The 15,137-nt window shown below is 40.1% G+C and overlaps 1 protein-coding gene across 4 annotated transcripts in view; it reads right to left on the bottom strand.

Moving 5' to 3' along the window:
- Positions 1–9,331: 9,331 nt before the first annotated feature.
- ZFC3H1 (zinc finger C3H1-type containing) overlaps positions 9,332–15,137 on the bottom strand; it is a 41,863-nt gene continuing 36,057 nt past the window's right edge. For all 4 annotated transcript variants that reach the window (XM_059846910.1, XM_059846911.1, XM_059846912.1 and 1 more), the window contains exons 31-35: positions 14,620–14,720; positions 13,409–13,510; positions 12,779–12,818; positions 10,311–10,373; positions 9,332–10,185 (exon numbers count right to left, since the gene is read on the bottom strand). In XM_059846910.1, the coding sequence (XP_059702893.1) occupies positions 10,048–10,185; positions 10,311–10,373; positions 12,779–12,818; positions 13,409–13,510; positions 14,620–14,720 (444 nt within the window). In that variant the 3' untranslated portion in view covers positions 9,332–10,047. The remainder of the gene's footprint in view (positions 10,186–10,310; positions 10,374–12,778; positions 12,819–13,408; positions 13,511–14,619; positions 14,721–15,137) is intronic.

Genomic DNA, 15,137 nt, shown 5'->3' with positions numbered 1-15,137 from the left:
ACTAAGTGTGTGAACACTGTTATTCACATCTGTGCATTTATTATTTATGCAAGGCCCATATTCCTGTTTTCTTCAGCTATCGAAAAAGGTAAGCTTTGGATGGCTGAAGATAGGACAGGGATGTCCTGAATCTATTGATGTCTTACAGTTCATGATTCCAAAATCATTCAGCAGGTAGGACCTTAGGAAGTGTGCTGGAGAAGCCAAGGAGATGGTCAGTACTGCAGCTGGCTTTACCCCCATGTGCACCACCTAAATGCTTGCAGCCCAGCAAGTGTGCAGGTGGGCAAATCACAGTAAGGATGTAAGACCACTCCTCAAAACCAGAAATGTCTTAGAAAGTACCTCCATCTGCACACATTTGACTGCTCAGCCAAGTTGGAATCTTATTGCCATCACCACCACCACAGTTTCTATAGGCTTTATGGAAAAATAATCATTTTATTAAGAAAGCATCCCCTCTTTCACCCTGTATAACTGTTTATATACTTCTTTTTAAAGCCTACAGTCCTGGGAAGGTTGACATGGGCACTCAAGACTTCCAGGATCCAAGTTCCATCCAGAAAAGAGACAAGAGCCTTCAGTTAGTGTGCTTGGTTCTGTGAGCTCCTCTGGCTCCAGAGTCTCAGCACACACTTGCCACCTGCCTCTAGACGCACTGGCTACTTCTGTACTGTGAATTTAACTGCCTGGGGATATTGTCTGCCCTCAAATCATCATCCAGGTGAAGCTACACACACTCACTCCAATCCTTCTTTCCCCCAAAACAGAATGGTCTTGTCCATAAACTGTCTCAGGAACAGTGTTTGATCCACACATTAATTCACCAAACAAAACTGGGACAGATACTCTGTGGGCCCAAACCACGCCAGGGAGCCTGCTAACAGCAGGCTGAACTATTAGCCTCACCTTAAGTCTGTGTCTTGCCTCATCACATTAATACAACCAATCTTTCTGGAGTTTCTGGCTCAAGTCCAATGGTTCACAGGGATGGAGTCCAAGGTGTAGGTTTAGTATTCTATCAGGGTGTCCAGCAGTATATCTGGATGCAGTATATCCAAGGAAACTAGGTGTATTCCTTGACTTTGCTTAGAGACTTTCCAGTCCACTCCACTGTCCTGTTGCCTGCAATCTAGGAAACACAAAAGCCAGTGCTGGATGAGGCCCCATAGCCAGCCCCATCCGTGGGTGCTTTGTGACTGGATCAAGGCCTCTCAACTCCAGGTTTCTATGGATGATTGTTCAGCCATTTCTACACATTACAACCTAGGAGTTCCACTACATCAAAAATCAGTGTTTAGTACACAGAGTGAGCTCAGATCCTGGCATTGTACCTGCATGTTCTGTGCCCCTCTAAGTGCTAGCTGAGAAGGCCAGGCTGAAACAGTTTTTATCGCTCCATTTCCACAAAAGCTTTTCATTACATAAAGCCTCTGGACTGCTTAGTAGAATTGGGCAGAAAAAGAGGCAGAAAGACACAAAAAAATAATCAAGCCTAACCTTTGATCTCAGTTCATCCGATAAAGCCCTGGCACAAGGCCTTCAAAAATAACTCAATATAGAACTCTGGAAGGATTATGCTGGACAAGTGATAAAAGCACATGCTTTATTTTCATTGGCACTTTACAGACCCTGACCCTCTCATGTGCTGATTTCAGACAAAAAACACATGCTTTTTGCCTCCCAGATGAATTCCACTGGTCATTTTCCTATCATGTAATTATAAAGCCACTTACATTATATATGGTGTGGCATCTTTCTCTCTCCACAATAATCTCCAGACAATCCATCAGATTATGCTGAGGCTTTACAGCCAGAAAACATATGGAAGCAGGAGTTCCTACTTAGAAAGTACCAGTACTGAGCTGGTACACAAGTGCCACATGCCAGTCCTCCTCAGCATTTCTCAGCAGAAGCAAACAGATGCGCTCTAAAACCAAGTTCTTTGCAGTCTGAACAAGATTGTTACCCATAATTCAGTCTTTGGCTTTATCCAAGTCCCCTACATTTGGCTTCTGACAACACAGCACCATAGTATGCACCTGCTACAGGTGCACAGTCAGGAGAATGCTATGCACCATCTTCTGCATCCATCATCAAACCCTCTGCACAGCCTGCATGGCAGTCTTTACACATAGCCTCAGCTATCTCATGACTTTTGTGACAATTTTTTTAACCATGGAGTTTGTCCTCTGAGTAGAGAGATTCTTAGTTGATCCTCTCTCAATCACTGATCAAATGATGGTATCATACCTGTAATTGCACAGTTTGGAACCACTGTCCTTTTGAGAGCATTCTTCAGTCTTTTTGGTCCATGTCAGGTGATGTAAAGAATGAACTGCCACTCTTTCCTGCTGTCCCAACAAGGGTTTTCAAAGTTTGACTTCTCTCGACTGTACAGTTTTGAACAGTGCAATTCATGGTGTTAATCTCCCTACTGAAATCTGTCCTGGCAGAGAAAGGTGCCTTAAGGTGTCTCGTAGAAGACAAAGGAAGATCACAGAATGTTTCAAAGTCCTGATTTTGGCTGGGGTAGAGTTAATTTTCTTCCTAGTAGTGGTGGTGTGTTCTGGACGCAGTATGAGAATAATGTTGATAATACACTGGGGTTTTTGGTTGTTGCCATGTAATGCCTAAACAAAGTTAAGGACTTTTCAACTTCTCGTGGTCAGTGAGGACAGCTGACCCAAAGTGGCCAAATGGATATTCCAAACCCTATGGTATCATGCTGAACAATAAAACTGTAACTGCTCAGGATAAGGGGATCCCTGCTAAAGGATGGGCTAGGCATCAATCAGTGGGTGACGACTAACTGCACTGTACATCACTGGGAGTGTGGGTGGGGGGTTTTGGGGCAAGTGGGTTATTTTTGTTTTCTCTCTTTTCATTATAACTGTCATTGTAATTGTTAGCATATTACATTTTATTTTAATTATTACTATGTTCCTAAACTTCAACTGCTCTTACACCAACCCATGCATTTTACCTTCTTTCTGATTCTCCTCTTCTTCACACCAGGAAGGGAGGGGGCATGAGTAAGCAGTTGTGGTACTGAGTTGCTGGCTGGTTTTGTGCTCGACACGGGGCAATGAAGGGTTGAGATAACAACAAACACGAATATAGCATGTTAGAGCAAACCGGTTATAAACATCCATTATTAAGTCACTGATCACAACGTTGATTTACTTGCTCTCAGAGCTGTTGTGCTTGTTATCTGAGTTGCATCACGTTGTACTTTAATGCTGCTGTATATGACATGACAGAATTGCTGGTTATGAAACGAATCCGTTACTTGTACTCAGCTCTGCTGTCATCTTCATACTTTGTGAGCCGTCTATTGGAAACTATTCATAATGGTATCTTTTACCTTTTCTCCTCAGAGAGCCAATCCATGGGAGAAACATCTCCACTTGTCTTCCTCTTCTCCTCCAGGCTAGTTACTACAGCTCTTGCAAATTTTAAATATCCTTGGGATGTTCAAACCAGCACAGTTTTATTGCTACGTCTTCTGACTGTGCTCCAGGTCTTGTTGAACACCTGCTTAAGAAAACCACCCAGAGCTCTGCCCTGAGATTGGACAGCTCTGAGTGGATGGGTGTGTGGGATAGTGTGGGCAAGTGCTGATGACAGTGGGTACCTCCAGCACTTTGGAACTTCCCCCTGGACAAGCACAGGATCCAGAAAAACTAGGAAAATACTTGGAAAAAGGATGCCATCAGCCTGGCAGTTCCAGAGAGACACAAATCACTGCAGCATGCTGGGTCCTGGCCTATGAGCCCAGTTCAGCACTATCCAGGATCCTCAAGGTAAAAGAATCTCCCTGGATTTGATGGCAGTGACAGGCACTGCAGCTGCTCCCACCCTGGCCCCAGAGCACCAGCCCCTGCTGGAATCAGTCACCCCTTCTCACCAGAAGAAATGGACACAAGAGAGCTTGTTTAGGAAAGGAGAACAAAGCAGGGCCATCACAAGAGCAGGAGGAAGAGGCAGAACAAAAGGGAACCACGCAATCCCTATTCCTGAGAGAGCTGTGGGATATGCAAAAAGATTTCAGCCATCACCCAGGTGAGCCTGTGATCACCTGTCTGCTTGGATGCTGGGTAACAAGGCCAGGAGTTAGAATTAGAAAGCTAGAATTATTGCTATCCTCTGCAACTAGAGGATAGGGTGAGCAAGAAGTTGGGATCACCTTCTAAGCTCTGGAACATCTGCAATATATTGATGATGTCATCATGTGAGGCACTAAACAGCAGAATCTTTTGAGAAAGGAAGGAAAATACTAAAAGCTATTACTTATTATTACACATTTCTTATCTCAACCCACAGATTTTACCTTCTTTTCCATTTTTTTCCCCAACCCAATGGAAAAGGGAGCAGTATTAGCAAGTGGCTGTGTGGTACTTGGTTGCTGACTGGGGTTAAACCACAACACAGAGGGCAAAGAAAGCCTCAGGAGGGAAAGGTGAGAGCGGATGTGATTACAGATAGGTGATGAAAATATATGGGCTATTTCCACATCACATAAAATCACAACTAAAACTTCCTGTTGGAAGCTAGTAGAAGCAGTTCTTCTGTCTTCCTACTCATGCTGTATTAACCCTGGTCAATACATGAGAAAACATCACTGCCCTGAAGACCCATTCTTAAAAGTTCCTCAACCACCTTTCCTCAGCCACACAGTTTTCTCAAACTGACCAGAAAACCTAACTCCAAGGGTCACAAATGGAAGCCAGATTGACAGTCATGAAAATAAATAGAGATAGACATCAACAGGAATTATTATCTCATGGACGAGTTCCTTCAGATCACCTGTGGCCATCACATGCTGTGGCAGCACTGGGAAATTACTTAAATCATTACCTTTTCCACAGATAGTTTTCCCCAGCTCACTCTGAAACAAGTCACTTATATAACATCATTGTATTTTCTGTGTTATTTTCTGCTACATCAAGCCTTCCTGACTGCACTGAAAGGTTTCTTCCCATCTAATCTTTGTCAACATTTTACAGAGCCATCATACAGTCACTGCTGCCAGTACCCCAGGTGCAGCAGTGCAAATTTTATGGTGGCATTTTATGCTCCCATTAACAGAGAACAAAAAGACACATTGGTAATTCACTGCTAACAGCTTTACAAGGTTTGAGTTTCAGTTACAGGCCATACTCTGCTTTATTATCTGCTGCTCTGGTAGGACAATAACAAATAGTTGCATGCAATAAAAAAGCAGCAGTTAACATTTATATCCTCTTTTAAGCTAAATTTTGATCTTGGGCTCCTTGCAAACATTAAGCCACCTTACAGATAAGGATAAGCTGACACTCCTGTCCTGTTGTGGGAAACAAACCTTTTCTGCTTTCACCTCCTTTTTGACTGCTCCTTAAAATGATAGGATGCTTCCCAGTCTCAGGTGAAACGGCAGGTCATGTAAGGACACAGTCTAGACTCCCCAGGTAAGATACAGCTCACTGCCCTGTAATTCTGAATGACATTTAATGGGATGTGAACTGAAATTACCTGCAAGGAGGAAAGGGCTTAGTCAAGGTCTGATCAGCAGAGTGAGAGATTTAGGTTGCCCAGGGAAGTGGTGGAGTCACCATCCCTGGAATTGTTCAAAAAAACGAGTGGACCTGACAGTTCTTGATAGGGTTTAGTGGGCATGCTGGGATGAGGGCAAAGGCTGAACTTGATTTTGCAGGTCTTTTCCAACCTTAACAAGTCAATGTGAGCTCTATGGAGCCTCGCAGAAAAAAACTCATCTCACAAAACATTTATAGCAAAATTCAAGAAAAAAGGGAGCCAAGGAAAAACACCCTATCTTTCATGATCAACACAATCTTGACCTTGTGTTGTGAAATTGGATCCAAGCATCCAGTTAGACACAGCATCCATGGAGAACAGCAGCACAGACCAGTGAATGTATGGGGGTTTGGGCTGTACTGGGCTCTTCTGGAACACTGCAGGATGTGAAAGCTTTCACAGGTGCTTTTCACATGGCTGGTTTGAAGATTGTGTGTTTCTAATGTTTGGTGGGATACTGCCACTTTGCAAAACTAGCTACCCCTTTGAGTTGTAGTTACTGAGCACAGCAGTAGCAGTACAGGTGCACAAGGAATATGCCTGAAGGATTTTGAAAGCAAGCCTGTCCTACACCTTCCCCTCTGAGAGATGAGGCAAGGTCTCACCTGCTGCACAAGATCAACACAGCTCCCCTAGTTGTCTCAATTTAAACCATCCATTTCTCCATTTCTGACAATCATCTTAACAAAAACCTACATAAATTTTAAAAAACCCTAAAATAGAACTTTCATCCAGAATAAAGCAAAGTCTCTATCAGTAACTACAATCAGTGCACTGAACATATAAAACAAAAGGTGCAGTAGGGGAACACCTCAATAAAAACATTGAAGACACTATGAAGTCCATAGCTAGTTCTTCAGCTCCTGCATATACTACGGCAAGTATTTACAGAGTTAGACAAGTGTAAAAGATCACACACTCACAGCTCTGCCTCAGCCAGAGATGGTCAAAAAGGACCAACACTGCTGGCCTGGCCCTGTGCTTTTTGCCCTCGACTAAGGGAGCACAGAGATAACGACGGTGGAAGGTGAGGTTGATAAGGCAAAGGCGGTGAAAACACACAGGTTTACGTACACCAGGAATGTGACAGCATCACAAAATCACTGGATTTTTGAAGCTGGAAGGGCTCTCTGGGAATCACCTGCTCCAAACCCCTGCTCAAGCAGGGACATCTAGAGCCCATTGTCCAGAACCACATCCAGGCAGCTTTTTAATGTTTCCACGACCTCTCTGGCCACCTGCACCAGTGCTCAGTCACTTTCACAGTTAAAAAAAGTGTCTCTCGACATTCACCCAAAACCTCCTGCATTTCAATCTATACCAAATGGTTCTAGCCCTGCCCCTGGGCACCACTAAGAGCTTAAGAGCTTGGCTCTTTACATCCTCCTTTTGTACACCTTCAGGCTGAAAAGTCCCACCTCTTGCAGCCTTTCATATATGTGGGATGTTCATCCATTATTTATCTGTGTGGCCACTCAGTAGCTCTCTTCAATAACTCCATACTTCTTCTGAACCAGCAAGCCAGACTAGGATGCATGGCTGCAGGAATGGCTTTGCCAGTGCAGATGAGAAAGATCACCTGCCTGAACCTGCTGGCCATGCTTTACCTAATGGAGTACAGGAGGGGGGTAATGGCCTTTGCCATAGCTGAATGTAAGAGCACCAGCTGTCCCATGGGAACCAGCAAGCACTAAAATAACCAACACCAAATGAGATTAGCAGATTCGATGTAGACCTACTTGAAGATAAACAAAACAAACACTAATTTCCATTTATTCTTCCTAATAAATGCAGCTGAATGTTTTGCTCATACTAATGTGCCTTTGCAAGAGCCAGGAAATGAAAAATACTGTAGTGGGAGTAGTTTGGTCCAGTACTGTTAAAGATCTACACTTTATTTCCACAGAGACTTAAACTAAATACCAAATAACCAAACGACCCTTCATAAAGTAGCTGTTCTGAGCACAGAACAAGTAGCAGCATAACTTTATGGAACAAGTTACTGTGCTTTCCCCTTATTCTTCCTCTTAAGCAGCTAGTAGTTTGCTTGATTGACTAGATTTATCCTTTATTAACAATTCACCATCATTGCCTGTAATCAGAAATTGCTTGTAGAACAGAAGTCCTTAGAAAAGATCACTAATCTGAAAGACCAGTATGTAGATTAAATTAAATCCCTTGATAAATTTAAGGCTTCCTGGTAAATAATCAATGAGTTTTGAAGTTTCTGGAATGGAAAGCCCTCTTACTAGAATATCAGAGCCTGGAGACAGATCTGTGGAAGCACTAACTCTTCCCTGGAACTTCTACATTATCAGCAGTGCATCTTTCTCCTTTCTTGGTAAAAAATAAATGTTGGTGCTGCTCTGAAGACCATACAGCTTCTTCATACTTTTTTATTTCAGTTTCTAAATGAACAATTCCTATTACGATCAACCACTTTTATGTATACATCAAGCAAGATTGGGTCAAAGACCACATGTATCAGCCATGAGTATTTTAATCAGAACAATACGGATCAAGGCCAATGGAAATCAGAACACTGTAGGCTTTTGGTTTTCTCTTCCCTACCTCCAAGTATGTTGAGATGCCATTAAGGCAGAGTATACATGATTAATCTCTGATGAAAATGTAAAGTTTAATGTCTCCTTTATAAACATCTTCTGCTATAAAGTCGCTATACAGCAAGGGAAGAAAGGTCACACAGTAACACCCTAAGTGCAATGAGACTCAGGTAAGGATCACATAGCACAGCACTGCAAGTGCTCTAGCCCCTGACAGCTTTTCCATTTTTAACAGTGGAATAGGTAAAATGGTATCCCACTAAAAACCACTGCTGCAGAAAAATATCAACTACTTATCTGGAAAATTTTAAAGACAAACTATGAAAAAATACTTGGCTAATTATGTAAGACAGCATTCATCAAATTTAAGGGGTTTTCAGTAGAACAACTGAATACTGCACTTGTGTGGAATGTGCCACACTACGTAAGTGTGAAAGAAATCAGGACACCACCCTACTCCAGTAAAGAACAGGTCTGAGTCAGTTTTTGAATACTGGTTGTATAGTCTGCAGGAAAACTTGGCCATTAAAGTGAGTACTTGAATTTTATACTTAAGCATGAATTATAAAATTAAGTATGAGTTGTTTAAAAGGACTTAAAGGTGCAGAAACCCTCTCCATTACCCTGGATGAAAACCAGTATTTCTCACTTTTTCCTCCTTTAAGAGAGCTGCTTCAGATATAGCTTCAGATAAAGTAAGGGGTTTGAAAGCTACTCGAAATATGTCAAACTACTTTGCCTCATTCTCTACCATGAAGACCACTCATTTACTGGAATCTTAATGAAACACCTATGCAACAGATACTACAGCCACCTTTTGGTATGATTTGGCACATATTTTCTCTCTCTCTACAGTGTATATGTATTAACTTCAGAAAGTAGGCCTCATTTCATCAAGGGCAAAAAAAGACAGTATGAAATGCATTTTCCTTTACTGAGGTGGTATTGTTGATAGGAATAGCTGGTGTGGGACAAACAACTGCGTACCTGAGGCAAGGGGATGAAAAACACCCAAGGGGACAGTTATTCTATCTCCACAATAGGCAGCTCAACCACATTTGCTTACATCTTGATCAAAATCACAAAAGACAACAGATTTTTTTCTTTTTAAAGGTCAGCTTGTATTGAAAATATCTCTGTAAAAACACCTGTAATAGTGCAAGGTAATACCAAAACAAAACAGATAAATATTATTTTTCTTTAAACTGTTAAACTTTATTATAAATTAAAATTTCTTTACAAAAAATTGCACATAATTGACCACTCTTAGGTTCTGATGCACTGGCATTTGCAAAAGTTTCTTTAATCTTCAAGTTTAATAGTCTCTGCCATGAGTCCAATGCAGAAAAGGGCAGTAAGCAACCCTCTTAGAGCCTTCAAGTGCAAGAAGCATACTTGTGGCCACGGCAGTTACACTTTCCTTAAGAGCGGCTGCTTTTGTTTTAAATCCTGTAATGAAAAAGTCTCAAAAAAGGTTTAAAAAAGGAAAAAACCCAAAATGGACTAGTTGTTTTTTACTGTAAACACAGCCCAGTAAATTAATCCCAAACACAGATCTCTCAGGCATCAGCGAGAGTGTCAAGTGAATCAGGAACAGCAAAACAAAGAAAACAGTAAATAAAAAGAAAACATAAAAAAATAAAGTCTGTCATTTTGATTAACTATACTTACGTAGATGACGTTATGAGAATCTGGCAGGGCCCAGAAGCAAGGCCAGACACGGAGTTCATGTTTCCAGAGGAAGGTCATGTTAATTGTTTCCAGGTTCAAGGAAAGCAGACTGGAGACTTGATATGCTCAGCAATACTCATCTGCCTTACATTGATCCTAGGGCATGGATCAGCCTGAAGAATCATTCAACTGATTTTGGCATTTTATAGGACTTATGGCTGACCATACCCAGCGTTCAGAGATTCTTGTTTTCTGTTCTGTAAGTGTTTAAATTTAAAAGCTCATCTAGGCTGACTCCAACCTCTTGGCACTTGGAAACTAGTTTTCTCAGGTTATCAGTTTTACCTCCTCCTGATGCTTCAAACAAGAGTTGCTGAAAGAGATGGGGAAGCAGATATAAGATTTAGCCAGAGCCTGAGCATCACCACATCTATGGATATGGGATATGCAGAGAATTTATATGAAACCTCAAACTTAATCATAAGGAGAAAACATTACATCTTTCCACAGTGTTGCACACAGAGGTAACTTCTGAAGGGCTCTCTGATATAAATGATGGACCTGTAAAACAAAGGCAAGTATTAAAAGTCAGCACAATTTCATGCACTCAAAATGAATTATTTGAAGCACAAAATCTCTTGCAATAATTTTTTTAATAGTTTTGAAGTCAAGCATTAAACTGGTACTAAAAGCAAAGTCAAGTTTATCTCTGACCTTAATTCTGACCCTTGTATGAACATGATTAGTTACATGAAGACCTGCTATTTTTCTTCACAAGATTCTTGCCTCATTCATTGCACAGGATGGAACACATTCAGGGAATGAAGCAGCTTACTGAGTATTTCTTTCACCACTCAATATGTAGTCCCAAGTCTTGTTTATTGCATATCATCACAATCCTGCAATGAAAATAACTGTTTCATGGGCTTTTTTCCTTTAGCATCTATCTATCTATGCTTCAACAATCAGTATGAGTCTTTGCAACTCTCAAAAAAAATGGTTTTACCATTTTACGGTTCAAAATAGAGGACCAAGATGTTTATTACTAGTACTTACTCAAGTGTCCTTCAACTACTGGCATCTTAAGTCCCAACTTCAATCAGAGTCACTAGGGGAGGTATTTGTTGGCATTTTAAATACTTGTACCCATTTTCATACTCTTTTAACAAACCTTTACAAGACCTCTGAAGGAAATAAATGACAGGTTCTCCAGGAACAGGAAATCCAAAATCTGAATCACAATTCAATTTTAAACCAATATTCTACTTGTTTACTAGAAAAATCCAGTTATCTGGAACAATCACTGATTTGTGTAAACAGTTTTAAGTGCTCACTACATCCCAGACCAAGACCCCCACAAAAACCCAAATGCACTGTGTGTGACTACTTAAGTGATTTTACCATACACAGTATAATTAGTGAGGTGGTTGCAGAAGAAAACCACAAGATTTCTTCTGGGTGTAATCCAGCTACAGTGTTTCACATATGCCTTCATTTTAATTGGTTCATTTTCTTTAAGGGCCCTCTTTTTATGCATTTGACATATGTCTTTCTAACCAAACAAATCAGAGCTCTTTTCAGTCACCAGTCTTACTATAGGCAGTGTTTTAAGATATAGTCCATCTAATACAATGACTGAAGCAGGGATCTGTGATTAATTACAGATTACACCAAACCATCAACACAGAGACAGAATTAAGGTTGAATAGGCAATCCAGCCTTTGATATCTCCCAACTTTGAGCTATTTAATCTAACAAATAAAGTAATTCTGCTTAGGAAATGTTCTTCTTAAACATTCTAGGAGACAACAGAAAAGGAAAGAAAACATTTCATATGCAAGTCTAACAACAGCCATGCTACCCTTTATGGATCAGTTAAAGCTTTAATATTGATTCAGAAGACCACTGACAAAAAAGAAGGATGCTAAGAGTAAGTCACTACAAGATGAAAAAACCAGATACAGCAAAGTAGCTCAAATATCACAAGCAAGAGATGAATCACAAATCCAGGGCCTCATGACAGCCCCCACCCTAAAATGCACTGCATCTTTCCACAGGTGGAAGAGTCTTTTGAAGGTGACAGCAACAATACCAGGAAGATAATTCTATTAGAAAAGTGATGCAGTTGCTGTGCCAAAAATCCTCTTCTATGTTTCTACAGAGTGATAGTTCCCTACTTTAAATACTAGTAAGTAAACCTATTATTTTGGAAAAAAGGAACTGGACTCTTGCGTGTGGTCAGGAACTATGGGAACTCTTTTCATACACTAGTTTAACAGACCCCACCCCTCCAACTACTTCACAGAATCTAAGAATGGTTTGGGTTGGAACAGATCTTACAGATCATCTAGATAACAAACCCCCTGCCATGGGCAGAAACATCTTCCACTGAACTAGACCAGGTTGCTCAAAACCCCACCCAGTCTGGCCTAGAAACCTCATCCCTGGAAGCAATCTACAACTTCTCTGGGCAACCTGTTTTTGTCTCGCCACTTCAAAATAAAGCTGGTTTTTCTAATATCCAATCGATCTCAGTTTTGAAACTATTCCCTCTCACCCTAGTATGACACGCCCTTGCGAAAAGTTTCCCTCAAGCTCTCTTGTCCACTTGTAAAAATAGTCATTAGCATCTTCCAGCATGAGTCTTGCTTCCCTCTGCTAGAACTTGAAATACAACAATCTCCTCCAGGTAAAAAGCAAAAAAAAAAAAGGGAGAAGAATACAGCCTTCCCAGTATGAGAAAGATACACAGAAAGAGCATGCACTCGTTATATAATCCATTCTACCCCAGTTGTCAAAAACTTTTCTCACACTTGGGCACATGTTTTGGTGTCTATAAACAAGAGTATTTCAATTAAATAGAAATCCTGGATTCACGAGATTATCATTGCTTTGGATAAAGCCAAGGAATGAGAAGTTTTACAGAATTTCATAATTACTCATTTTAGTACACTGTGTTGACTTACTTCTCTTTGTCCCATTAGAAAGCATTCGGCAGCAATGGCTCTGAGGAAAAGAAATATATAAAAACATTTATTCTTGAATTATTTCAAATGCCATTAATGGCAGAATACTGACTGTGGAATGGAATTACTAATTCCTCGAGAAGAAACTAACTTCCAATGAGGTTAATCTATTGTGAAAAGATAAGAGTAGCCATTTTTTAAAAACAACCTTACATGAGAAAGACATTTCAGTGGTTCCCCATTATGAACAAACACTGAAGAAAAAGATCAGTTCAGCATCACTGGATAATGGAGAATACTGCGATTGTGATATATAAAGGGGAGGGGTAGAGAGGGGGAGACAGAAGTCAATAGTTGAATTTTAAAAGGCAACTTGTAAATACATAACTCATATTTATCTGCATAATATCCATTCACTTAAGTTTCCCCAAGAGGGAAATTTTGTTTCTCATTTTAAAGTGACAGTATCTCGGTCTGCTGTAACAAAGTTACTCTCAATATAAGAAGCTAATAAAAGAGAACCTTCGAGTACAAGCCAAATTAGAAGGACATTTCAGATTTACCTTCGTGAAGTAAACCTTACAAACAAAAGCAATAGCTATGAAAACAGATGTATGACTGTTGCATTACATTTTCCAGATGGCCAGGCATGTTGGGATATTATATGTAAACATCTTGGCTTGCAGTTTCAGAATCTGAACATTGCTCTCCTCCCAGTATCGCAGAAGCAGTCTGTAAAAGGCATTCATGAGAAAGGACCAGTGCTCTAATCACTTGGAACAGAAAAGCTATCCAAAGATAGAAACACATCACACAAAATACATGATACCTAATCTGAGTCAAGAGCTGCAAGTAGGAAAAAGCCCAAGCCACCATATACAATATTGATTTGATCATGCTCTCAGAACAAAACAAGTTAAAATACACTTTCACAGAATAACTAACAAGTGTGAAATCAGAGAGAACACATGATCTTGGCATATTACAAGTGGATTCACTTTTAGCATGCACAAGGTAACATCTGGAAAGAGACAAATTAGTTTTATAGTAATGGGGCTAGGGATAATATTCAGTCAGTTCTGCTCACCCATTTCATGCAGTATCAACACTAAGGGAGCTGCAAGTTCCATCTAGACAGAATCGCAACTTGGTTTAAAATGAAGCCATTCAACTTCACAGGCCAAAGGCAGGTGTGTCACACTCTCCCCATGCCCACAACCACACATGAGCCTTGCTTTGAGTTCTCTGGGGTCACTGTTGATGATGAACAGTGTTTTGGGACTTCCTAATAGTACTCACATATTCATGCGTTCAGTGCACCTGAACACAGTAAAATATGGACTCTCATCCTGGCAGAGCACATTTTGAAATACTGTTCAAGTAAGAGCCAGGGCAATGCTTATATTAACTGGTTGTTTCCCATCACATTTCCTTTAAATTATGATTTATCATTCCTAAATAAATATCAAATTAAGCCTTAAGCTAGCACTGTTATAGACTGGTATATCCATTTTTATCTGTTCTAGAACTATACTTCTAATAGATCATCAAGTAACAACAAGATTTTAATATATATCTGACATGTCTCTACCCACTTGAAATTTTGACCATTTGAAGTCATCATGTACAATGCAGAGTTAATTTCTGTATAGTTATAACCTGTCTGTAGATAGAACAGAACATTGTCAAATCTAAGACTGAGGTGACAATGTGCCTCAAGCAACATGCAATAATAGAGGAATAGTTTTACTTCTGTAGTAGAAAGCAAGTCATGCATAGCTTGCACAAAAAAACAATAGTTATGTTAATCTCCTGCCTTAATTGAAAGTATTTTTACATACCTCAGTGCAAGTCCAGGATTAGTAGGCATGGTAGAACAAAACCGTTCCAAGGTTTTGGAATGCTGAGATTTTGGAATGCAGCTCAAATAAAAAAGAATTACCTGTAGAATTTGAATTATAAACATTAATCCACTTCATAGTCTTATTTTGCTAAGAATAATGGCATGATAAACTATGAACACTATGACTAAAATGAGTTGCCACTTTCAAACCTTATCCCTCAAGAGTAGATAAATCAATTTGTATAATATGAATTTAGTGTCAAGTTGCTAGCGCCACCTATTTTAGTCCTTCTATACATAAAGATAAATGCACTGCTTGTTAGCAAAATGGGATCCAAGATTTCTGTATGCTTTATTCTGTCTGTTTAAGTGCTCAACATTTTCCTCCTACTTAATTTCTTCTGTTTCTCAATCATTGTAATTTCTATGATCAACTCTTTCCATCTGCAGACCCCTCTTTTGTAACCATATCTTCCTTCACCAATTTTCTCTTTTCTCTAGAAAAAGATCATTTTT

The sequence above is a fragment of the Haemorhous mexicanus genome, chromosome 5 (genome assembly GCF_027477595.1).
Source record: "Haemorhous mexicanus isolate bHaeMex1 chromosome 5, bHaeMex1.pri, whole genome shotgun sequence".
Lineage (NCBI taxonomy): Eukaryota > Metazoa > Chordata > Aves > Passeriformes > Fringillidae > Haemorhous > Haemorhous mexicanus.
The sequence above is the reverse complement of the archived record's forward strand: the minus strand, read 5'-3'. Positions and strand labels throughout refer to the sequence as shown.